At 35.6% G+C, this 24,190-nt stretch overlaps 1 protein-coding gene across 1 annotated transcript in view; it reads left to right on the top strand.

The window, feature by feature from the left end:
• Positions 1-379: 379 nt before the first annotated feature.
• ZDHHC21 (zinc finger, DHHC-type containing 21) overlaps positions 380-24,190 on the top strand; it is a 29,402-nt gene continuing 5,591 nt past the window's right edge. Inside the window, exons 1-5 of the mRNA XM_009891495.1 lie at positions 380-533; positions 1,331-1,429; positions 4,162-4,273; positions 5,838-5,976; positions 14,220-14,336. Of these exons, the coding sequence (XP_009889797.1) occupies positions 380-533; positions 1,331-1,429; positions 4,162-4,273; positions 5,838-5,976; positions 14,220-14,336 (621 nt within the window). The remainder of the gene's footprint in view (positions 534-1,330; positions 1,430-4,161; positions 4,274-5,837; positions 5,977-14,219; positions 14,337-24,190) is intronic.

The following is a 24,190-nucleotide window of genomic DNA, read 5'->3' as shown; positions in this document are numbered from 1 at the left end:
GGGAGACTTCTTTTCTTCAATGTTTATATGCCTTGCTTCTGCCAGCTGGCTGACAGTTCCTTGCTTTACCGATTGCTTAATAGTTTTCCCAGGCACTTGTTTTACTTGCATCTTGATGATAAATGTTACTTTTTAGCAAGATATACTTATTAATGAAATCATAAAATATTTCTTTTCATGGTTCTTGACCACTGTGTGAAATGCCTGTAAGTTTTCATTTAATTTCTTAAATCAATAGCTGACAGTTTGGGTTTTTTCCTATTTGAGTGGATGTGGATGAATGATACTAGTTAATTTACTCTTTTTTCTTTCTTTCTTTGTCTCTCTAGGATAATCTTTTCTTCCTGGGTCGTGACAGATTATTACCTGTTTGTGTTCAATGGGACGACGAATTCACTTTGTGGTTGACCCTCAGGGTTGGTGCTGCATGGGCCTGATTATCTTTGTCTGGCTATACAATACAATCTTCATTCCAAAAGTCATCCTTTTCCCTCACTATGAAGAGGGACATATTTCAGTTGTGGCAATTTTGTGTAAGTCAAGTTAACTTAGCTCTTTTTTCTACTAGTAAAAATAGTATTTTGGGGCAGTAGTTAACATATATGAGAAAGGTAAGAAAAAAAAGAATAAGGTGAAGGGTAAAGATAAAGGATAAGAGTACTGGGATACATCCTGCATTTTTGTGTTCTGGGAAGTTGAGACTTCATTCATTTCGGAGGTGTTATGGTAAAACTTGTTTGTTTGTAAACTGGGGAAAAGCATTAACATGGTTTTCAGATCCTGTAGCTAGAACTTGTTGACAGAATTTCAGGCCCACAGTTCTTTGTGCATGATGGAATTTGGGGTGGTAGTACTGATGGCTGACAAACTGAGTTTTGTTAGTTTTGTCATACGTCCCTGGATGGGTCAGCTAATATGAGTTACGCTAGTAGGTTTTGCTGGGGAAAAGGCTTGAATTATAACTGGAACCAGCTTTAAAGTGAAGGTGGACTGTTGGGAATGTCCTTTCACATAGAGGCTTTGAAGTATAGAATGATTGGTGCTTGTTTGATAAGACAGTGGAGGAACTTCTTAAATACAGAAGTAAGGTCATCGTGGCATCCTGCTTGTGCTATTGAAACAGCGTTCACTGCTACCTTTTCCTCTCCCTTTTTAAGACTGGGGAACACTTAAAATTGTACACTGTATAGTACCAAAAATATATCTGGAATTGAATGAGAAGGCTGAGTAATTTCCAACTCAGTGCTGGAGCATCTATGTTTTTGATGCAGTGTACAGTAGATATTTTGTACACCTGAAAAAGGCTAACAAATGCTTATTTATTTTTTAGGTTATTACTTCTGCTCATTGTTTTGTATAGCTTCATTAGTGAGAGCCTCAGTAGCTGATCCAGGAAAGCTACCTGAAAACCCAAAGATACCAATTACAGGTATGTTAAGTTGTTTCGGTATAATTGAATAGAAGTTATTTTGATGTCCTCAAAATATTTAGTAATCAAATTGATTTTGTGAGATTTGATGGAAACCACGAGCTGTCTCTGCTGAAACCTATATCATTAGTAAAATTAAAATCAGTATGTTGCTGTTTTTGACTTGTAAAGTTCTAGCACTTTACCTTGTGTAGACTCAAAACTTCTTTTTCAACACTTGTATTCCACCAGAAGTTTAGTTATGTAGGAACTTCTAGGAAATTTTTCCATGGGAATAATTTGTTTGCATCCTAGGCTTTCAAACATATTGCATATACTTCTAACTTGGTAATATGTAATAAAAATGTTTAGAGATGGTTAGTCATTATAATTCTACAGCTTTTTTCTAAGTAAATTTATAAGATGTTGAAAGTGGTGGTAGAAGGTACTCTTACACTGGATTTTACCTGTGTGTTTTTTACATGTTTTTTTCAGTACCTTATGTTTGTATGGGCTGTTAATCAAACAAATGCGATGCTAATTACATTGCGTTGCTATAGACCAACAACTTAACATGTGAGAATTCCTTTCTGTCTTTGTGAATTTATCCCAAAATTCCTGTATCGTATCTGATGCTCCAAAAATTGGAGGGAATTTGAAACCTTAATAATTCTTCACAGAGAAAGCCAATATTTTTATGACCTGTTTGATGCTATTAAAGTGCTTGCCTAATGCATAGAGCTTTTACATAGCGGTTTAGAATGGAGTAGGTCTATTAAACAGCATGAGCTTTGTCACATTAACAGAAAATACATTTTGAATGTAGAAAATGTATCAAATGCAGTGAGGGGTGAATATTTCAGTCTTGTCTTGCAATGTGGTGGGTGCAGAGGTAACATTGTACTCTTTCTTCCTGATGTTAGTGAGAATCTAGAATGACGTGTTTGGAAACATGGTCTGTTTAGCCTCAACACTGACATTACAACGTGTACAAACTAGGCAGTAGATAGTAGGAAGGGATTCAGGTGTGAAACACTGATCACAGAAAATCTCATGTCAGTTTTCTTTCTGCTCCGGGTAACTAAGCTTCTGATCCAGTAAAATGAAAGGTGGCTCAGACTTGCATTCTGCAGTCAGAGTTCTTGCTGCAGGAAGAACAACATGGGTTCTGCAACCTGAGCTGGAGAATGAAGAGATGCAGTACATTTGCAGAAAATTACATTTATGACTGAATGTTCATTTACCTGCAAAATACTGGGACCAGTACAAATTCCCTTTGTGCACAAATGTTTCTTTCACTTTTAAGGGATCCCTTTGAATAGCTCTTCAACCTTTTCATGCTCCATTCATTTCATATGTCAATGATACTTTGTAGATACTTCTGAAGATGGAACACTTAGGCTTGACTGTGACACTGATAGTATGATTTTGTGTGTGCTGGTCAGGGATTTTGTACTTTCTAACGTAGCACTTCAGTTCTTTGGTATTCTCTACATTGACAGGAAGATAGGTTTTTGCATGGTATAAATTCTATTAAAAAACGAGGTTGGGGTGTTTCTGAACTCTGCTAGTAGCTACCCTATTAGGGAGTGACACCTTTGTGACACTGGATTTATGGGAACAGATTGTATATCATTTCCCATCTGGCATTATTACTAGTTTAATGATCTCAGATATTGAGCTTCTTCACTTCCAGTGTCCAAATGTTATTTTGCAGCAAGAAAGACAAGACTAGAGCTGCCTGCAGGTGGCTCAGAAGTGCTATATTTAACTTCATTTTGTTTACATATGGACAATGCATTACCATATAAAATTTCGGAATGCCCGACTCTAAAAACTAAGCTTATTTATTTTCCTCCTGGGATTTAAGAAATTTCTCTACATTAAAAAAATAATATCTATTTTGGTAAAAACAACCAAAGTATTTAAGACTCTCAGTCATGCACCTATTTTCCTTAAAGACAGAAAATACATGCTTTTGTGAATGGAATTATTACAGTGTTGGTGTGATTTGTTTCACGTGTGAAGATCAAATTTCTGAATATATAGTTGAATTCTCATTTTCAAAGTTTTCCTGTAATTTGGGTGGTACAATTTGAAATAAGTGATAGCTAAGCTGAGCTATAGTGGCAGCTGGTAGTTTCAGCTACTCAGTAACTCTGGAGATCAGCTTAAAGAATTTCACATTAGGCATTCAAAAATAGTGTATGTTTTTAAAAACAAGCCTATCCTCAGTCTTTTCTTTGGTTGATTTATGCGTAAAATTGCATGCTGTGAGATGCATGTCTTAAAGTGCTTTGAGACGGAAGATGCTCCTGAAGTGTTCAATGTGTATTTTAGGTTAGTTAGCTAGCTGTCAGAAATTCAAGTAGCAGTATTTCCTCAGGAGGAGCGGCAGGGAGATTGTGCGATTGTTTTGTCTAGCAGGTATGTTTTTTCACAGTAGACATGTAAGAAAAGAATTGAATTACAGTCTTCCTTGTTTGAGTGACAGCTTTTGTGCTGTAGTAATTACTCCCTAGAAATATATAGGAGGAGAGAGGATTTTGGAAAAGAGAACTGGCACAGAGTGGGAGTAATATTTTCCAGTTTAATTGAAGTGACAGTGGGGAAAAAAGTTTTTTATATGCTGCTTACCCTTTGTAGGTCATCGTAAGTATTTTTTTGTCTTTGAATCATTAGCGTGTAGATTTGTCATGAGCGTGCTGTACTGAGTTCAAATCTCCCTAAGGTGTCTTTACATTTTCACCTAGAACGAGAATATTGGGAGTTATGTAACAAATGCAATATGATGAGACCAAAGCGTTCACACCATTGCAGTCGTTGTGGACATTGTGTGAGGAGGATGGATCACCACTGTCCATGGTAAGACCAGGACATTTGTTCTAACAATCTACTGTTGTTTTAGTGAATCATTTCAGAGTTCATGGTCCTGACTTTTGCTCATTTCTCGTATTTCTTTCCCAGTAATGCTTAATCGTTTAGGCATTTAGAGCAGGGAAGGAACAGCTTTTAGACATTCTTATGTCTGCAAGTAAAATTGGCAGTAAGAACTGTTGCAGTGTAACATTTTATCATTGTCAAATTGTTATATGCCATATAGTTTTTGAAAATTCACATTTTGTTTAAAGAATTAGAATTTTTACTCCTAAAACTGATCTCAACATAATTAATTTGTACATTGCAGATTTATTTCATTTGTTGCAATTTGGTTTCTGATGCTGGAAAAAAATTTTTTTTTGTAGGAAATTAAACAATATTTATGTTTCTGAGATTGAAAGAAAAGATTATCATTTCAACAGAAGAGGGGATGCTCTTTATAATAATAGAAATGGATCATGATTTCAGACAGTTTTTGGTTTTTAGTTTACTGAGTGGCTACGCTGAGTAGAAAATATTATTCACTCATACCATGCACCACTTGTCATAGCCTCTCTGATTTTGTAGTGAAATTGCTTATTTTAGTGTTCTTTGGCTAGTTTCAGTCAATATGAACTAATCTGGATAAAATTCTCCATTTAAACTAATTGTTTGTGTCTTAAAATGGAAATAAACATTTCTGTCAGTAGCTCTGAGGTATCATTTCCAGCAAGACAGCAATGATGAACTGCAGAGGACAGAACTGACATCAGGATCGTCTTATGTTGATTTACCCATCTTTCAAAGAACCCTTTTTGTCAGTCATTGCTTCAGAATATAGTGCCAGTATAGCGCTTTTGTCATTATGGCTTATCTTTGTACTGATGTCTGTGCCAATGCTTGTATGAAATTGCACTCCGACCACATTTTTTGCATCAGTGTAACTTCTTTGAAGCAGACTCGACCTAGATATCAAATGTTTTGTATCCTTGTGATTCCTGTACTTCTTTATGTTGGAGTATGCAGGAGTAGTTTCTGAATAGAGATGCCTGTTCTGTCTTCTGTTTCTTAGGCTCCTTCCTAACTCACGCTTATTTGTCATTGGGGTACCCTGTGGTCACATTTATTTCAAACCATTTATTTGCATTTCCCGTTTTTGCACTCTATGTGGTTCACAAGCAGTGAAATGTGTTGAGTAGCAGAAGATAATAAATATTACTATGAAATTTTGCAGACTTAAAAATAATTTTTGTTACTTGAGTTTTACTTAACATTGTAGGAGTATATTTGCTACATAAAGATACGGAGAAATAAGTCTCCTGTTCTAAGCAGTGATCTCAGTAATGCAACCTGCGCTTTAAGTGGCAGTGTGAGGAAACCACCCTTTACAGTAACTGCCATCTCTAACATACAAACCATCACTTTGATTAAGAATGGAGTGCTGGATCAGTAGTTCTTACGTTTGCTCTATGGAGCAAACAATCATGGCTTCTCTTTTTCACAGTATCATAACTGCGGTGATAAAGTCTTTATATTTCTGTCTTTATATATACACTTTGTTTCTCTGCAGGATTAATAATTGTGTTGGTGAAGACAATCACTGGCTGTTTTTACAGCTGTGTTTCTACACTCAGATCCTTAGTTCCTATACGCTGATACTTGATTTCTGCCATTACTACTACTTTTTCCCTCTGAAAAAGGAAAACTGGGTAAGAATCTGGTTTCTCTACAAAGTGAATAAATAGCTAGTACTGCAGTGTAATTTATTTTGATATCTAATTACTATACGTTTCTGCTGGCTCAGTTGTTAACAGTGGAGAGTTCATGTAGATGTATGTTATCAAGTGAGAAACTGATTTATAGTAAGTAACGAAATATCATTCTAAAAGGTTATATGATTTCTGTGTGTTAACAACACAATGCTAGTTTTCTTAGAAATCTAGGAAGGGAGGAAAGAACCAGTTAGGTTCCTTTTTAAGTGATTAGTGACTACTGGGAAGAAGCAAGTTAACTACTTTAGGTGTATTAAGATTTCTTTTTACTTTCTCCAAAGTAAATCTATCCAGAGTATATAACTATCCTAAGTCTCTATTTAAAAATGCTGATATTGCTATAAAAATGAGAAAAAAACATACAATCATTCTGAAACAAGAAAAATGTACATTGGTTTTGAAGCAATATTTTGTGTTGCTTTGAAAAGGTAGCGTGGGTTAAGGGAGAATTAGGTTTGGTTTGTTTTACTTGGACTCTATGCCATTATCATATTTCAACATCTTGTCATCAGCAAAATGCAGTTGAACACACAAATAGAGAAAATGGACATATGGATTGGAATAGAGTAAAAAAATATAGAATTTCTTCCATTATGGAATTGAAGTTGTAAAGTCTCTGTCTGGTGCTCATTTATGTCTATTATCTGTAATGTTCAGAATACTCCAGAGTTTTGCTTGAAAGTTGCTGAATGCTTCAAAGTGCTAGTATAGCAAAATTGATACTCTTTCTTTTGAAGAAAATGTTGTGAGCAAGATCTCATAAAGAAGCATAAAAACTTCTACCCAAAATCTGAAATGGATTTTGTATTTGTACTGGACTATAACAAGTAAAGGTGCACTAAAGAGAAAAACATAGAAAACAAGTTTAAAACATATTCAAAATTAGATAACATTCCACATGTGCTGTGAAGAGACTAAGACTATCCCAGAAAATGGTAATGTACTCTAGATTTTGTTGAGATTTTTTCCAAGTACTGAAGTGCTGCAAATTTTTTTTATTCTGTGTTGATGTGACATACATCACACCCATCTTCCATGGCTGCTGGAGGCTGGCCTTTGGTTATGGGTAAGGCAAGTCCTATTTTCCATTTTGTTGAACAGCTTAAGTTTGTTGTATTATTGTTTTAATCCTAAATGGTATAAAATAAGAATATTAAACTTCCTGAAAAATTCTACTTTAGGAAAAGAATGGGGCATTGCCCTCCAAGCTTCTAATTTGTATCAGTCTGTAGTGGCTATGATGTTCCCAAGAAAGGGTATGAGAACATGTTGTATCAAAGGAGAGCTGAAAATATAGGAAGACTGTACTCCTTGGATCATTCAGAACTGATAAAAGTGTTATATTCAAGTTGATAGATGCCAGCTTTTCATTACATGGAATGTACCAAAGTTGAGGATTTTTGCAAATCTCTCTTAAAATAGCTTCTATTTTGAAGGAATTTAATTTTTTTTTTCATCTATATGAATATTTCCATTTAAATGGTTTAAGTGACTCTAGAAATATGGAAAAGAGAAGAAATTGCTGTCTGCTTGGAGCATCTTTTCATAAGCAGAGACAGACCTGTAAAATGTGTCTCTTAAAATGGAGTACTCGCACTTATTACTTTTTTCCCCATTTTTTTGCAGATGGGCTTTTGATATTCACCTTGTTTTACAGGCATTGTGAAATTTGAGGGAGGTATTTTGCTTGGTTTATCTGCATTCAAATTAAGCGGGATATGAAATTGCAGTCTTTCTGTATTAGTGAAGAAACCTGTTGTCTAAGTAAAATTTCTTACGGATATGTTACATTTTTGGGTTTTGGAAAGTTAATGTTTTTTGAAAGGTAACTGTAAATACCTGTGCTTCTAGTTTCAGTGGCTTTGTGAACTTCTTTTTAATTTTTAAACTAAGTTAACCTACTCCACTTCTGGACATAGTAATTTTCTATACTTTCTATATTCTGAAGGCTTCTAGTGCACAGGGTTTGCAGGTTTCAAGTGCAATGGCTTCTTGATGATACTAATCTGAATACTGGATTAGGTATTGCAGTGCTTCTAGAAGAAGTCTTATTTTTCCGAAGAGAAAAATCCTTGTCTGAAATAGGTGCTGCTTCTCTAATAGTGTAATTTCATGGTAGAATATTTCCTTTTTATCGTGAGAGTCCCCTGAATGCTCTAACTTACTTTAAGTAATGCTGTGTTCAGATAATGAACCCAAGTTCTGTTTGTTAGCCTTGCTTTTTAAAAACAGGATGAAAGGGAACCAAATTATTTGCTTGGTCTGTGCAAGAGAGGGAAAAGGAAATCATGTTTATTTCAGATGGTTTACAACCTCTGAAGAGGTAATAATAAATAGTTATTAATAATAGTTCAAAAAATGAATATGTATAAAACTTTGTTCTTGATGATTTAACTGGGTTAATTTTAAGTCTTTTGGGCAGAGACTTACTTTTAATATCTACCCTTTAGAAGATATGACAGGTTAGGAGGCAGAATACATACTCAATAATTATTTTAACCCAGTTTAATGTAGTTACCTGAAAAGTGGATCAGGTTTGCATGTTTGGCTGCCTAAGTTTATGCAGCATCATGGAAAAAATGGAGTACTTTGTTCTGTTTAGTTCTGTTTTGTTTCAGCTGTGGGTTTTTCATCTTCATCAATTTGCATATGTGTATACTTCAAATGACACTCTTCCTTTTATACAAGTGAATCTGTGTTATAGTATGTAACATTCTGTGTCCCAGAGAGATAAATAAGTTTATAGAAAAACTTAGTAGACGCAGCAGGTCTGGTCTTTCAGACCTTTGTTAAGTCTAGTATTACACTGAATAATATTTAGCTTTCTCAGGTTTTCAGCTGCAGGATTGTGGGGCACACACTGAAGTACAGAAAATTAAGAATAATTTGTTTGGGTGTCTAGCCAATATATTGTAGAATTGTGGAATAGTTTGGCTTGGAAGGGAGTTTTAAAGGTCCAACCCCCTTGCGATGAGCAGGGACATCTTCAACTTGATTGGGATGCTCGGAGTCCAATCCATCATGACCTTGAATGTTTCCAGGGATGGGGCATCTACCACCTCTCTGGGCAACCTGGGCTAGTGTTTCACCATCCTCATTGTAAAAAATGTCTTCCGTATATCTAGTCTAAATCTACCCTCTTTTCTAAAAAGTTTGTCCCCATCTTTCTTAGAAGCCCCCTTTAAGTACTGAAAGGCCGCGGTAAGGTCTCCCCAGAGCCTTCTCTTCACCAGTCTGAACAACCCCAACTCTCTCTGCTCCAGTCCCCTGATCATTTTTGTGGCCTTCATCTGGACCTGCTCCAACAGGTCCATGTCCTTCCTGTGCTGAGGACTCCAGAGCTGGATGCAGTACTCCAGGTGGGGTCTCACCAGAGCGGAACAGAGGGGCAGGAACTTCCCTCGACCTGCTGGCCACACTGCTTTTGATGCAGCCCAGGGTACAGTTGGCCTTCTGCAGGCCATGTCAGCTCATGTCCTGCTTTTCATCCACCTGGAATATATCTGCCTGGAAGGTGACATCAGAAGCCCATTAAACTGATTTTTTTAAAGTGTTGCTAAGGACATGATGCCATATAACTCTGTGCCACAGAATAATTTGTCAGAATTATGTAATTCTGACAGGACCAGTGGGCAGATTTGCTTAATATTAGTTTTTTAGGGAAGCATGCTGAAAGATTCTTTTAGTCTTTCTATATCAATTAAAGCTGAAATACCACAGCGTTCCAGAGACTGCAGTACCTTCTACCTTTGATGGAAGCGCTATTCTTTGTTGAAATTTTGCCTGTAACCAAGAGCTTACATTTTCTGAATTGTCAGGGGCTAGTGTTTAGCTCAGATTCAGAAAACTGGATAAATTTTTCTAAACAGCCATCTGGAATTAGCTTACTTCCTGCTCATTAAAAATACTTGTGAATTTTTTGGCGGTGTGCCTTCATCTTAATTTTTATTCTTTGGATATAAAATAGTACATAACATAGGGGCTGTAGAATTAAAATTGCTTTTAATGCTGTTGTGAAATAATCATTTTATCACGAGTGCATTATGAAAATATAATCACTGAATGCATGCTAATATGTCCTTCTGAATGAAAACTTTTTTTTTCTCTCTAAAGCTTTTATCTTTAAAGGGTTATGTAAGAAAAACCTAAACATTTTTAATTAAGTATACTAAGGTAAGGGTGGTAGCTTTAAAGCTAGAGGGGAAGCCATTTCAATAGAGTTACAATCTTTCACTTTCGGGTCTTGCAACAGAACAATGCTTCATAGTATTCATGGCTCTTGTATTTGATACTGTCAGAAAGATGGATTGTGGTTATTGCCTCTGTTTGTCCAGCAGGAGGAGTACAATTACTACTAGAAATGAAGGAAATGGTAATTAAATTGTCTATGTGAGATCCTAGCAGAAGAAAAATAGGTAATTTGAATAAAACGGCATATGAGTTCCTCTGCTAGCTTTGGTCATTTTGAAAGGCTAAGACTAGAGCGTCCTTTATTTTGTGTGTTCGTTAAAAAGCGTCAAGGTCAGGAAGTCTGTATCTTTTAGGAAGTAAAAAACCGCTTTCCTCTGGTTTAGTTTTACTTGGTTTCTGGTTCTGCAGTTATCCATTGTATATTATGAAAATACTGTTATTTAACTAAGTTTTGAAGAGTTCCGAGTTCTGTTACTAGAAGGGGGAGGAACATCGTGAAGGAAGCATTGTGGCAGTATCAGCCTGCTCTATCTGGGACTCAGCCTTCCCAATTCCAAATAAAAGGTGTTGGGAAATATTCATTAAACTTTGTGAGAAGATTATTTACAGTGATACTTATTTCAATATTATGTATTAACTAATATTAATTAAAATTTGGAAATAGGTATCATTCAGAGTCTATTTATATTGTAAAGAGAATGTAAAGAAAACCTTTTCTCTTAGGGTCACAAAGTGACCTACAGGATCTGAGATTTTTTAGAAAAATAAAAATACATCAGAATTTTCCTTCTCAGTGTTCTGCAAAACTGACCTAACCTTGCTCTCCTCCTGTATAAGGACAGTATATGGATATTGAATTAAGTTTAGAAAGTAAATACATGGTCTGTAGAGCCAGGATAGGAATGACTAAGAGGATAACATTTTGCCAATACTTAATATATTGGTAGTGTCATTTTTATGCAAAGATTGTATGGCCCTCTTTTAAAATCTGTTCTAGTCTGAAACTATTTCAGAATTATCTTTGAATTGAACTCTATGTATACAACTGTTTTTGGAATCAGAGCATTAGTCCCATTTTCACTTTAAACTACATTGGTCATGAATCAGACTGGAAATTTACTCATTTATTAGACCTGAAATAGTCCTGAATCAAAAAGTGCTCTATGTAAACATCAGTTGTTATAAATCATAAATATCTCTACAAAAGGGCTGATTAGAATGCACCTTTTGTTCTGTTAATTCTTTTTTTTTTTTTTTTTAAGGTGTGAATTTTCTCCCTTGTGCCTCTCTTTCCTCTTTCTTCCTGCAAAACCTGCAGTCTGTATTTTTTCTTTTGCTTTTTTGAATCCGACAGCCTGGTTTTGTTCTGTGTTCTGCACTGTTTTTATGATAGCCAAGTTGATAGACTGACTGCGTCACCAGACTGGGATAGACATCCCACGCATTTGCAATGGAGAATAGACAAGCAGGTTAGCATGTGTTACATGAGGTATCCTTTCCCCAAGAGAAAGATGAAGTATCTTAACATATTTTGTTAGTGTATTAATTTCTGTGTATATCATATTTCAGTAAAGAATCAAGACTGAATAAATTAATCTTACATTGTAAATAAAAATTTATGAAGGTTGTTTTTTGCTTTGTCTCTTCGGGAACAGATACCATAGTCCCGTGTTGGTCCTGCTGAGAGCTCTGTCCACTGTACAGTGTGCTGTTTTTAATGGAATACTGTAAACCCTTGAAAATAATACCCCAATACTGCAAATGACAGGGACCCATTGAATGTTTTCATGCTTTTTTTGTTGTTGTTGTTTTGTTAGTAGGGTAAAAAGAAAGTTGAATTTGGAAGCAGTGGTCATTTCATTGATTATCATCTTGGGCTGGACCCATCATTGCTTTTGACCTCTCTCCTTTATGATAGCGTGAAGCTGTAATAGCTGTTTTCCTAGCCCATGGTAGCATTTATTGTAGGGATCATCCATAACAGTTGATGCTCACAAATGAAGACATTGCATGTGTTTTGCCATAGGCTTGAGGAAGTCTTATGTGACTCTGTCGGATACTGGCTTTCTGTGGAATGTTTTGGTATTGCCTGTTAAGATAAAGTTGCCATATCTTATGGTTTGTGGTCAATTCCTCAACATAATCCTACAGGCCTATGCTTCTGTTCTTATTTTGTGACAAGTTTCTGTTTTACACATTTCTATCCATTTTTATAAGTTGCCAAGAAACCTTGCAGTTTGACTGGGTGGATGGAAGTAGTGGCTAAAGGGAGGTTAACCTTTAGAACAGGCAACAACCTGGGAGGTGGATACATCAGAGCTGTGTAGGTGAACCTGCTCTGGCAGGCGTATTGGACTAGATGGTCTCCAGAGGTCCCTTCCAACCCTGACCGTTCTGTGACTCTGCAATTTCTGATATAATAAAACAGCATATGTATGAAGATAAGAAGAGAAAGTATTTTACAGCTAGTAGAACTTGTGTCTTACCTTGCTTTTCTTTAAAGCTGTGGTGGGCTGGTGGAAAGGGGAGTAAAGATTAGTACGAATGCTTTTATTTTGAGTTGATTTAACTTTGAATTAACTCATTAACTGAGTAAGAAGAATTTAGAAAAAATGGAAATGAAGCATATATTTTCTACAGCAGCAAGAAAGGCCAATAATAACAAGATCTGGCTTACCAGTTCAGAAGAGACTGGTAGTGTTTGCTTTTTTTTTTAGCTGGTTAACTAGTGATTTCTACTTGTTCATTAAATACTGACTTTCTTCACAGCTTTAGTAGCCAGTATAAAGTTTTTTTCCTGAGTTTATATTTTGAACCTTAATGGAAATAATTTAAATCTAAAATCAGACTTCTTTACTAAATAAAATTTGCTTTAACTATTCTCTGTTTAATTACAACTCAGTATTCCTGAATTTCAGAATTCCTCTTCCTTAAGCCCTACTGGTTGAATGTAAAGAAGGAAAGATCAAAAGCAGTGTTTTGGGTTTTTTTTATTCAGTCCACTTTTATGTTCTGGTTGTAATTTAAAGTTTACTTGAAAGGTTTTAATAGTTTCCTGCTGTGACCTGTCTTTTCTAAGTGGAAAAACAGATGTGTACATTCAAAAGACAGCCTTGAGAACATAATCGTAACTTATAAATAAGAGAATGGGTGTGTTAACTCATTATCAAAGGGTAAGATGGGGTGTGAACTTGCAGTACATCTACAGTAACTGCCATGTACAAATGTTTTCCTGTGATAAAAATAAGGTGTTTTATCCTTTGAAAAAGATCTATAAAAAAACTCTCTTACACTTTTCATATTTTCTGCTGGGTGAGAGCAGGCTTTCCAGAGCAGCTGATACAGTAAATTCATATCCTCCTGTACCCTGAGGCAACTTGGTTGTGCACCCATATCCATATAATCCACTTAAGGCTAAAATTTAAAACATGAAGATAAGTTTATGTTGGATAATAGACAGCATTACAGTGAGGCCAATCCAATACAGATATTTGGATTTTGTAGGTACCATCTTCAAGAGTCAAGCTAGGAATGTCGTTATTTTTATTATAAAAGAGGTGATGTTAAAATGAAATTTGTCGTGGCTGGGAGCTGAGATAAAGGAGTCTTATAAAAATCAGACTTTTTAACAGAATGGGTTTCTTATGTTTCAGAGGTTGTGAGTAGCAATTTGACACAGTTTGAGATGGAAGATTCAGGAATAACCCATTTGAGCTTCATCTATTCCCAAACCTTAAATAACTGAATAAGTTGTTTTTTAACAGTCTGGCGAAACCCCACAACTGTTTACATGTATAAATAAAAGTTTATTGGTTTATAGTTTTAGCACATAAATGTATCGATGATTTGCAATGTAGCTCAAATATCCAATATTTGCCTTTAGCTGTAAGTCTTCAGGAACAGCTCCTATCTAGTCTTTCCACTTGGTTCAATGACTTAAATTAATTTGTAAGTGCTAAAGTCTCTCTCTTCTTTCTGTCTTGTTCTAGGATGTTTTTGTATTTAGGCATGAACTTGCTCTCCTAAGAATATCTGCCTTCATGGGTCTAATAATATTAGGTGGAATAAGTGGACTCTTTTACACTCAGCTAATGGGTATTTTCACTGTAAGTATCTAATTTTAGAAGTATATATTAGTTTTATTTTCAATAAAATTAATAAAAGCAGAAAAGCAGATTGCATTTAAGGCAAGAATAGAAAAACACTTGCAGTATGAGGCACCTATTTGGTATGTGCTCTGTCAAGACTTGTCTCCAAGGAAGTCTTAAGAAGCCTTGTAACAAACAAGTGTCTAATAATTCACCAATCAAAGCAATTTCCTGCTTTGTATTAGTAAAATAAAACCATACGTTGTTCTGGAATTGTTCAGTGTACAAGGTACGTATTTGTGGGTTCTGATTTTTGTTTTTATTTTAGACTGTTATGTGCCCTGGTCTCAATTATACTTTGTGACAGTGGGGCCCACTGTTAAATCATACGTTCTGAGAACACAGGCGTATGTTAAGTATTGTAATAAATATGCTTACATTCATATCTCTTCAGTTACTGAGCTGTGGAATGGGATCATGTACAATTTACAGTACAAATGAGTATTGTGTATTTAAAGGTACAGGAAAAAATATCCTCTGCATGGAAAAATTTTCCAGTTAAATGAATTTGGTAATGTAATAAATATCTACAAGAAACAAGCTTTTGTTGCTGTAACATCCGGTTCTGGACATTAGAAGTTAATCACTGACAGTGAATTCTTTAAAGTTATCTTGAGAATCCATAGAAGTATTTGAAGTGCTGCAGTGTTGAACAGAGAGAGTACATTAGTTGGATCTGTACGTGTCTGAAAGGCTCTATGACCTGACCTGCAAAACTTTTTTTTAAAGACAATAATGTACAAGATGACAGCATCTCTGTGACTACAACTGATTGAGATCTGCCTGAGATTTCATTTTGGGATTATGAGGGTTTACACAGTATTAACCTTTGTAGGTACATAATGGAAAACCTCCTAACTGTATTATGTATTATTAATTTCTTTGTATGGAATAAAGGAGAAAAATTACTGTATAGTTTTTCCTTCTGCTGGATAAAAAAATAATATTGCTTATTGTTTTTATTGTATTACTTTCACGTGAGTTTACTGCCTTCTGCTCTTTGTGTGACTGTAGCTATGCTGTGTATTATTTTTGCCATCCTCCAGCTGCTCTACCAGACTGCTTTCTGCACTTTTGTCAACCCCCAGGTCCACAGATTTATCTTTATGCCCATTTACTGTGTGCCTGATTTCTGTTCCAGGGTCTTGCTGACAGGTTCTCACCTCCCTGTTTAAATGCTGGCACACAACCTTTGTGTATGCATCCTCTAGAGTTTGGATTTTTTTTTCTAATGTAATACTATGCCTTGCTGGGTATCTAGCTGGCGTGGTGCAGACATCTGAATTCTGCTCACCCTTACTCCCACTAGTGGGAGAGACAAACTCAGGGAGCCTTAGAGTTCAGATACTGAAGTATGGATGTCTTTTTAGTCTCTGTTAAATGGATATATGAGAAGAAACAAAAAGCCATGTGATTGGTACTACACTAAAACATAGAAACTATACAGAAGAAAACAAGGAACAAAACCTAAGTCTACCATTATGTTCTCTGTGCTGCCAGAAGCTGGACTAAATTTTGGCAGTGGTGGTCAGCATCAGTTGAGATGAATACGTGAAATAAAAACTCTCAGAGTGACCCTGATTCTGTCAGATAGGAGTGAAACTTGGGACATCTCTATTTTGACACAGGATACCAACTGTACTGCCTCTGCAACAGTCATGAATTCCCAGTATGTTCTTTCACAGTTCTGATCCTTAAGACAGTGAGGCTGCTACCACCACTGCAAACTCTTAAAAAGTGCTGTGAAGCCCCTTTATTCTATGTCAGTTGTATAATATATTGTGAAGTACATCCCATTGCACTTACTGAGCTGGCCACTACCCTGGAACAGATGTGGGCTAATAGCGTTTTCAAGTCCAACCTCCTTTTATGTGCTCAAATCATAATTCTGTGGATGGCTGAGCTTCATTATGCCTGGATGCTCTCTTTTGCCCTCTTTGCCAAACTTTGTGAAACAAGCACACCACAGTAATTGCAGATACAGAGAGACAGATGCTGGAAAGTGTGCATCTTCTGCATTAGGGCTTCTCATTGCACCTTACCTGTAGCAGTGGGGCTGTTGTGCTTGCCTCGTGTGGACAATTTTTTACATTTTGGATTGTTGGGTTGGGATTCCTGGGGAAGTAGAAATCCATTACTGGGATCTCCAAACTCTAGTTTATTCACACCATGTGGATGCTGTTGGATGGACTCATTGAAGAACGTAGGTCATCTAGTCCATCCTCCGCTCAAAGCATTTCCATACCAGCAGCACAATTCCTTTTCATCCTTTCTTCATGAGTATAGAATTGGCAAGAATAAACAATAGAGTCATTTGGAGGAAATCTGCTTCAAAGTCAGACTTGAAATGAACAAAGCCAAATCTGTTCAGTGAGGATGTGCTTAGTCTGCAAGTTGTGTCAGAAAAATCTTTCTGTACAAATGGTTTTTGATTTTCAGCATTGTAGTGTGGGGATTTGCTTCCTCCACAAGCATGTGCTAACAGCTTTGCTAGCCAATGGAGAAAGCAGAGGAGAGGGCAGTAGGTGAGTGAGTAGTTTCTCTGCAGGCTCCCCAAAGTCACACCTATGATGCATAGAATAGGGAAACAAAGAAACTGTGTATACCTTTCCACAGAGCTGAGTGCACAGCGTGGAAGACATTCAAGTCCTGTAGAAGCAATGAACTGTGATCACTAAGAGGCAGCAACGTTCCTGCTGTGTACTGTGCTGGAGTTACTCTTCAGCATTTAACTTCCCTGTATAAACTAAGCAGATTGTATCTGAAATTGGCTCTATTTAAAATAATGAATTAATGATGACATTAAGCTTAACTTAGTATAAGGTACAGGTTGAATTTTATAACAGCGTAACACAATCATTGAAGTGTGGTAGTGCAGACCTGAGGTTAATTTAAAAGAAACTCAAACCCTTGAAGGCATAGATATGCACAGTTAAAGCATTCATTTTTTATTACTTGCTCCATAGCTATTCTTGAGAGAATTAATTTCAGTGATTGTTGACGCTGCCCAGAGATGAGTGCGAGAGAGGTGGACAAGAGCATGGATCTTTTGAAAAAGGTAAAGCAGAGCAACTCTTACTTGTGCTTATACAGGAAAACAGATAATACACATTTTCCTAGTTCATGCTCTGTGCCTGTTTGCGGTTTAACATCAGGCCAAGATTAGTTCCACAGCTCCTGGATAAAATTTATTTTTAAATAATGGGGACAATCAGCATTGCAGCCCCACGATCTAAACTGTGACTGATACATACTGTTGCTAAATGATTCCAGCAAGTTCAGGTTTGTTGGGGTTTAACGTTATTATTTACCTGTATTTCAAGCGCTGCCAAATTGTATTTTTGAAAAGAAAAATAAACTCAAGATTTATCAAACTTTGACCCTTTTGTAGCAAGACTTCCTGATTCTCCATAGACCAAATTTGCTTGACTGTCATCATGTAATTTTCCAGAAATCAAGCCAATAGTTTCTGTTTTGTCTAAGAAATGTAAAGCTAAAACTAACTTTTCCCAGGAATATTGGATGTGCATATGAAAAAAATCCCCAGTTCTTGGTCTTTCGGTGTCTTCTATATACACAGAATGTGCTCTGCTTACTGTCAGTCTCACAGAAGGAACTTGGGATAAAGAAACTGCAGACTTGTTCGTCCACCTTTAGCATCTTCAGTAACAAGGAACTAGGCACTGAAATGGCAACTTCTCCATTGTTTATGGTTTATTTCCACAGTCTGATGGCTCTGCTCAGATGTGAAGTAGTGGAATGTAGCATGCATTATGAAGCATGGTATGTACCCTTGGTCAGAACACTCGTGCTGATTCTTCATATTTACAGAAGTTTATCCTTTTGCCACTGCAGCAAGATAGATAAAGTTGAATGCATAGAATTAATTTGCATTAAGTGACCTTTGTATGTGGCATTTTTATAAGCTCTTTACTGGAGTTGAGCTAAGTGATAACTTGACAAGTCAGAAGAATGAGCAGAAGTGTCTTAATAGGTTTTTAAGGGGAAATACGGGCATTTTCTCCTCTTTGATAAATTTTTTCAGAAGTCAAAAAATGTTGTCCAGCTGAACATCTATATCTGATATACTCCAGCATGTTTCTGGAACAGGGTAATAGCTAAAACAGGAAAGCAAAGCAGTGCATTATGAAGTGCAGGTGCAATAGTCTGCCGTGTGTTCTGTCACTTTCCAAAATTCAGTGCTGGTGTGCATTTGACTGACCTTCTGTGCATGTCATTGCATAACTCTCATTGGCTGTAATGGTAGATTCGTTATGTAAAAGTTCTTTAAGAAAAAAAAAATTTGTAATCTGCTGTTATTCTGTTTCATGTGTGTTCAGCAGTTTTTTTTTTTATGGTCAAAATGAAAACTTTGTAACTTGTGTACTCAAATTTGTCTCTTGCACCGAGAAGGTTCTAGGCTGTACTGCATGAGAAGGTGATTAACAGACCAAGGTACCTAACACACAGTAATTTCTTTGAGTGTGTGTACCGCCTCTGTTATTGTGGTATCACTGTTAGGGTATCATTAGTGCAAGGCTTCTCCTATCTCGTCTGGAGGTCCAAGAAGCCAAAGAGCAAGGGAGGTGACTTCCTACAATGAGAGAACAGCTGGTTGGCAAAAAGTGTCCTTAAAAGAACTTTTGACATGAATTGTTCTGGTGAAGAGGGGAGCAGCTGAGGTGGCCTCTGTATATGAGATTAGTGCTTTCTCCCTAGAAGCTAGCATATGTGAAACACACTTCTAGCAGAAGGGGCTCATGGCTGTTTTCATCCTCCTTCTCCAAGTGCTTTCCCCAAGCTCTGTTTGCCTTTACTCTCATCATCCTGAATTTTAATGCTTCTTCCAGCATATACCTGAGATCACTTTGGGGGAATGTTTATTTGGAAACTTTGGAAATAGAGGTTCACTCCAATTCAGAAGTCTCTGAAATTTAAGATCCTAAGTTAGGAACCTTAGGATCCGAAGAAGATACTCTTCTTAAAATCTCAGCATAACAATTAGTCTTCTTACTTACAATTTTCATGTTTCTAGAGAACTGTGTGGAAGAAATCAGTTTCACCCATGAAGAAAGCACTGTCTGATGTGATTTCCGAAATTATCATGTATTTATATTGAAGGCCTGCTTATCTTCCATGCTTGGTGCTTGCTTTTTCAATTCTCTATTCCTTTGTCATTGCTTGTAGTGCAAGTTTGAATTTCATATTCCTTAACTGGAAATGAGCCTGTATTCTTACATTCCCAGGCAGCATGATGTTCTTTTAATGGCACTGCTTGGGAAGTAAAAGCAAGCTTAGCATAAAACAGTAAGGAAAAAAAAAAACAACCAACACAACCCAACAGAAAAGATTTTTGTCAGTTGCACCCTAGAAAAACTAAATGTTCTCCTACTGAGAATAACACCTTTTTATTTTTTTGGCATGTCATTGGTACCCATTGCTTCAGACTACTTCTAGCTGCTTGTACTCTGACAAGCAATTATTCCTCTTTTGTCTCAACCACTACAGGATAACAACATAGCTGTAGTACGGACACTCTCAAACTCCATGAAGGTAGAGACGTGTCTTTTTTATTTGGTGGTTTGTCATAGATACTAAAAATACTATTTGTAGATAAATTATCATTTTGCTTGGGATAGTTTCATTTGAGAAAGTTTTAAATTTTCGACAAAAAAAATCTAAAACATCCACTGTCTGGTGCCACTACTGCCTATACCTATTAGTGACATTGTATTGCAATGGCAAATGCAAAGTTTATCTAGAAAACAATTTATCTAGAAAACACACTTAACTGAGAGAAAAATCTTGAGGAGGACATGTCTGTGTTACTCAATTTTTTTTCCAATTACTTTTTTTTCTGTAGTTATCCTTATATCAAATAACAAAATTTAATTGGAAGCTAAATCAGATGGTATCCAGAAACTTGCTTGCTTTCTCAAGACATATTTTCTTGACATGTGTTTTTTAAGAAGTCCTCTCTCATTTGGTATTTTTATATGTAACAGACATTTGTTTTCCTTAAAAATGCATAACTAGTGTATTTATTCATAGGAAAAGGCATAAATTCACCTAGAAAGTCTCTTTTATCAACTACAGATTGCTTCTGATTTATAATTGTAGGAGGTAAAGAGCTCTTTTAAAAAGGTGGAACTGTCAGGATGCTTGAGTGTATGTTAGTAGAAGACTAGCCCTGGTATTTGCATTTCTCTTGCTCGTGTTCCATTTTTGCTTTGAGAAAGAACCTCTGTACGTCTTTCATGTCACTTCAACAGTTAAATGATGTTAAAAAACAGTTTTTCTATTTATAAAGTAAGATTCTAACCGGTTATGTTTGATCTACAAGGCATTACTGTAGAACAAGTAATAAATAAGATGGCATGCTTTTTTAAACAGTGGCTTGTCTGATTATTTTGATATTTGTTCATATCTAGGGAGGTTTTAAATTGCACCAGACACTACTAAGAAGTATTCAGTTTGCTGACCTTTTTTAAGGCTGGTACCTTTTGCATATGTGAGGTTTTCTTGCTCTCGAGATCTTTGTTGTTCTTTATTTTGTTGGCTGCCACCTGTCTGAAGCAATCAGCCACTTCTTTCTCTTCCTCTGTACAAAAGGAAAATCCCGTCTTCCCATGGATGGTGGAAGGTAACAGGATAATCAGTTCAGCAGTGATCCTCTGATGTCATTGTGGGAGCCCTGTAAAAGCGGATTATCTGTGACCCAGATAAAATAATTAGAAATTACTTGGACACTTACAAATAACTGATCTACTAATCTCATTTCCAAAGTTGAAAAAGGCTTGTCTCTCAACGTAACACTACCAGATGTTTCCGTTAAACAGCATCCTTTGCAGAGACTAATCTGAACCCTAATTTTAAAGGATTACCTTTGATTGTTTTTTATTTCAAACACTAAACAGTTTGTGTTTTCATTTTTCCATATGTTCAACCAAAGTATTTATATGGAATTACAGATTTTTTCTTCATTTTTCCAGTATAGTCCCTCAGATATGATTTTATGTGATTTTTGTGTGTCAGTATTGCAGAGAAAAACTTTTCATTAAAATTATTCAGTAATTAAGTTGTTTCTCTGGGGCAGACATGTGTAATGGATGGGCTTTTATAAATTTAACAGATACCATGTGGTCTTTGTGCAAAGTAGTGGATGTATTATCATAAACTAAGTGGACAGTGACTTTATTAATTTAATTAATGCTACCGGGGTTTCCTGTTAATTAACTGTTTGAATGGTGTACAGTGATATGCCAATATCCTGGTGCATCAGTACTGTGTGGATGTGGTAGAGAGAAATTTCCCCTTATTTGCTTTGGGGAGGATGGAAGGGAAACTAGTTTAACAGCTGGTGTTCAACGGTCTGTCCGGTGCACAATATGATGCCTACTACATAAATTTTTCCCCTTAGAAGCATTTTAAAGTATTGATAATTGTTAAGTACTATGTTTTATTATTGTTGCAATGTTTCTCCTTTTCACCTTCAAGTAGCAAACATTTTTCACTAGCTATTTTTTGTTGTTCTCGTAAACAGATCCATCTCCGCATGAACGTCTTGACCTTACTGATTTGTATATTTTAACTGTTTTACTTAGTGTGTCTGATACTTGCAGTGAGCATGTAGTAAGGAACATCATTCATTTTGCTCAAGGCTTCTTTTCTTCTCAAAAGGACAAAAACTTTCTTTTAAGGAAATTGTACAAATTCATTTTCTAATATATTTATCCCAAAGGAATACTTTCAAACAGTCAATTTTCTTTAGGAGTATCATTTCATTTAATAGTACAATGCAAAAATGAAATGCAAAAAATAAAAATGCTAGTGAAAAATTTAAAATTCTTTCTGTGATCAGTCAGACAAAATTTTACAGAGGTTCAAATGCAAAATAATGAAAATGTAACCACAGTTATTCTACTAATAAAACCAAAGGCTTTTTAATTCTTTGCATATTTCCTGGTGTTGATCCATTGCTGTTTCAATATACAGTGTGCACAGGTGATCTGGTTGTGCTAAAATGCTTTTTGTCTTTAAAATTAAGTATCTTATAATTAAAAATATTTGTAATCATATCTTTAATCAGATAATCTATTAAATACTATTTTGATTAGTGAAATGCTAAGGGCTTTTCCTGTTTTTTTCAAATATGACAGAAATGTAATCAAGGAAATATTAATCCTCATAATTAAGTTTAGCACAGAAGAAATTAGGATTGGAAGGGGAAATTAGGATTCCCAGGCAAATTTATTCTTTACCTGGCTATAATAAACTGTAACAATATAAAGTAATTATATAGGAAAAGTGAAGGGTATTTAAACTATAAACCCAAATAGTAATTTGAAATTAGAGATGTAACAGAAAATAAGTTCATGTTAACGTTGTCTGTCTGTATCTTCCCCATTATTTTTATCCTTTCCCCTTTTTCTGTCTCTACCTTTAATCCATCTATAGGTAAATCTCCTATAAGAAGACTGCATAAAGTCCTATAAATTAAATTGTCAGCAATTAGCAATGTCATGGTCTTTGAATGGAATTTTGTTAACTGTGTAATGTCTTTAGTATCTCTACCGTATTTTTCTCAAATAGACTAACAATTTGTTTAACATTTTTAATGAATGTATCCTGACAGTCTTAAACACCTACTTACCTTCAAAATAAAATTTTAGTTTATTTAAAAAACCTCTTTCATGAGGTATTTAAAATGTAAGAATAAATTCAAGTGTAAGAGACTGAGTGGCAAAAGATTTCATCTGTTTTATTTAGATCACTACATGTTTTTACGTAAAGTGGGAGTACTTTTATTGAAATTAATTATTTACAATATTATTAAGGAAAAGCATCAGTTGTAAAATTTAATGAAAGAGATTTTATGCTGTGCAGAGTCAAAAATATCATGCCAAAAATATCCTCTGTTCACACAAGGAGGAAGTCCTTTTACACCTCAGTTATTTTTCTAAACAGTAAAGGAAGTCCCTTTAACCAGTTGAAAATAAGTAACTATAATAATGACATCTGAGTGTTCTAGAGGCTGAGTACATTTTGTTTAAATGTTGCTCGTCAAATTTAGACATCGGACCATTAAAGTGACTTCCATGTGAAGGAGGTGAACAGCTAGCTTTCCTAAGCATTTTTTTCTTGATATTTTTGTCTTAAGAAGGTGTTCATAAGTATCAAGAAAAATAATAGGCTTTGTCATGCGTCTTGCTGTCATGCAGCTCTTTGTGCCTAACACACCATGGATTTGAAATAGACTGAAGAAAAGAGATCCGTTTATATCCACTTCTTTGTAGGTGTGTTCCTAATTTGTTGTCAGCAGTTTTCTTTTCATCGAATCATTTTCTAATATCTGACAAATACATTGGAACTCTTTTCAACTAAATTAATCAGAGCATAGAAGAGTGTAGGAGTATTCCCTAGATATAACCGAGTGTAGCTTCATTTTTCATTTTGCACACAATTCTCTGATTTAGAGATTTAAAGTTAAAACTGAACTAGTAATTTTCAGGATGAACCTAATTTTAATTGATAAAGTTAATCATATGATCTTCTGTGAGAAGTCCAGATTAAGAAAACAGTGCTAAAAAGTGGTCAAATGTAAACTGAAGATGTAATTAGTGCAAGAAAGGAAAGTTTCTGAAATATGAAGTATTCTTTCTATGAAATGTTCAGTTGCTCACCTGTCATTTACATACAAACAATGAAAGGATGTGAGGTAGAGGGAATGAAAAAATGTTTTGTTCAGATAGAGAACATGTTGTCTTACAGTTTCGGATAAAAGCAGTGGCTGAAAATCCAGGAAGGCTTGC

The sequence above is a fragment of the Charadrius vociferus genome, unplaced genomic scaffold (assembly GCF_000708025.1).
Source record: "Charadrius vociferus isolate BGI_N301 unplaced genomic scaffold, ASM70802v2 scaffold198, whole genome shotgun sequence".
Lineage (NCBI taxonomy): Eukaryota > Metazoa > Chordata > Aves > Charadriiformes > Charadriidae > Charadrius > Charadrius vociferus.
This window is presented reverse-complemented; position numbering and strand designations above follow the sequence as displayed.